The sequence below is a fragment of the Echinops telfairi genome, unplaced genomic scaffold, assembly GCF_000313985.2.
Source record: "Echinops telfairi isolate 266 unplaced genomic scaffold, ASM31398v2 ScPeMD7_28;HRSCAF=97, whole genome shotgun sequence".
Classification (NCBI taxonomy): Eukaryota; Metazoa; Chordata; class Mammalia; order Afrosoricida; family Tenrecidae; genus Echinops; species Echinops telfairi.
In genome coordinates this window covers 4,131,671-4,133,143 of record NW_022103925.1, presented here as the reverse complement: position 1 = coordinate 4,133,143, position 1,473 = coordinate 4,131,671, and the positions used below count along the sequence as shown (strand labels likewise).

General features: G+C 58.7%; 1 protein-coding gene across 1 annotated transcript in view; it reads left to right on the top strand.

Moving 5' to 3' along the window:
* PDE6B (phosphodiesterase 6B) overlaps positions 1-1,473 on the top strand; it is a 46,412-nt gene that overhangs the window by 37,172 nt on the left and 7,767 nt on the right. The window contains exons 17-18 of the mRNA XM_045289479.1: positions 87-150; positions 1,327-1,401. Coding sequence (XP_045145414.1) covers positions 87-150; positions 1,327-1,401 — 139 coding nt within the window. The remainder of the gene's footprint in view (positions 1-86; positions 151-1,326; positions 1,402-1,473) is intronic.

Sequence of the window (1,473 nt, the reverse complement as noted above, 5' to 3'; positions counted from 1 at the left end):
CCTGCCGCTCCCCCCTCCCTGTGGTCCCCTGTCCTTCAGAGAGCCGGGAGCCCTGTCCAGCCTCCCTGAGCCCCTCTGTCCCATAGGGCCATGATGATGACCGCATGTGACCTGTCTGCCATCACCAAGCCCTGGGAGGTCCAGAGCAAGGTCAGAACTCGGGCCGAACACACTGGACCAGGGGCACACTGTCCAGCAGGGCCCGCGGGGTTCAGGGTGCTTTCAGGGGGGAGTCTTAAATGGAGGAAAGGAACCGTGCTGGTTTGGGGGGCTCAGATGGGGGTTCAAATCCCCCAGCCTCTCTGCAGGAGAAGGATGAGGCTGTCTGCTCCCATTAAGACTGACAGTCTCAGAACCCCAGAGGGTCACTCTGAGTGAGAATTGACTGGATGGAGAGGGTTAGCACCCTGAGCTACTGGGAGAACCAAGTCCACCCAGAGGCCCAGAGACCTACGGAACAGGCAGCCATCGCAAGTTCTATGGCTGCAACCCTACTGCAACACACACAGGGTCGCCAGACTCCAGGGTAACCTACACACACCTGTTCCTACAGGAAACAGCACTGGTGCATAATGCCCCAGGCTACTGTCCGCTGAGGGCCAGTTCAGGGGAGGGTTGGGGGTGGGGGCAGTCCTGAGTAGGGAGGATCCCGGGAGGACCCAGGAACATATGATGAGTGTAGCCCAACAATTTCTAATGGACCTGGACTCACAGGCCACCACAATCCCTGCCTCCATGGTCCTGAGACCAGAAGAACTAGATGGTGCCCAGCCACCACAGCCAACCATTCTGAAAGGGGTCCCACTAGGACGTCCCGGGAGAAGGAGAGAGAAACAGAGCAGGACTCAAAATATGAGCAAGCCTAACACCAGGCTGACCAGTCTGATCCAGGCCCAGTAGAACCCTTGAGACAATGGCCCCTTGACACCCTGCAGGCCTGGAACTGAACTCCCTCCCCAGCCCCAGCCCCATCCGCCTAGAAGCTCAATGGTCACCCCCACCTGGAGATGCCCCTCAGGTGAACAGTGCCTGGGAGGCTCGGGTCCTTAGAACAATGACCAGAGGAGCTCAAAAGAGCAGCGTCTCCCCAGGGATTAAAAAGTTCAGAGGCAGAAAGGGGTGGGAAAGGAGCAGGAATGGACTTGAGACTCGCAGGGAGGAAGGGGGGAAGCGCTGAGACTTGGGGGCAGGGGGCAAAGAGCTGAGGGGTGAGTGAACTATGCAGTGGAAACCGAGCTTGCTTCTGTAAGCTTCCCCCCAACCACAGCAGGAAGCATGTCTGTGCTTTCGACCTCTGGCGAGAGCTGAATCTTCACATCCCTCCAGGTCGCCCTTCTGGTGGCAGCCGAGTTCTGGGAGCAGGGGGATCTGGAAAGGACCGTGTTGGAGCAGCAGCCCATTGTGAGTATTGCTGTCACAGCCCCCACGCCTGGGGAGGAGACGGGGTGAAACCTTGAGTTCCCAGAACTTCCC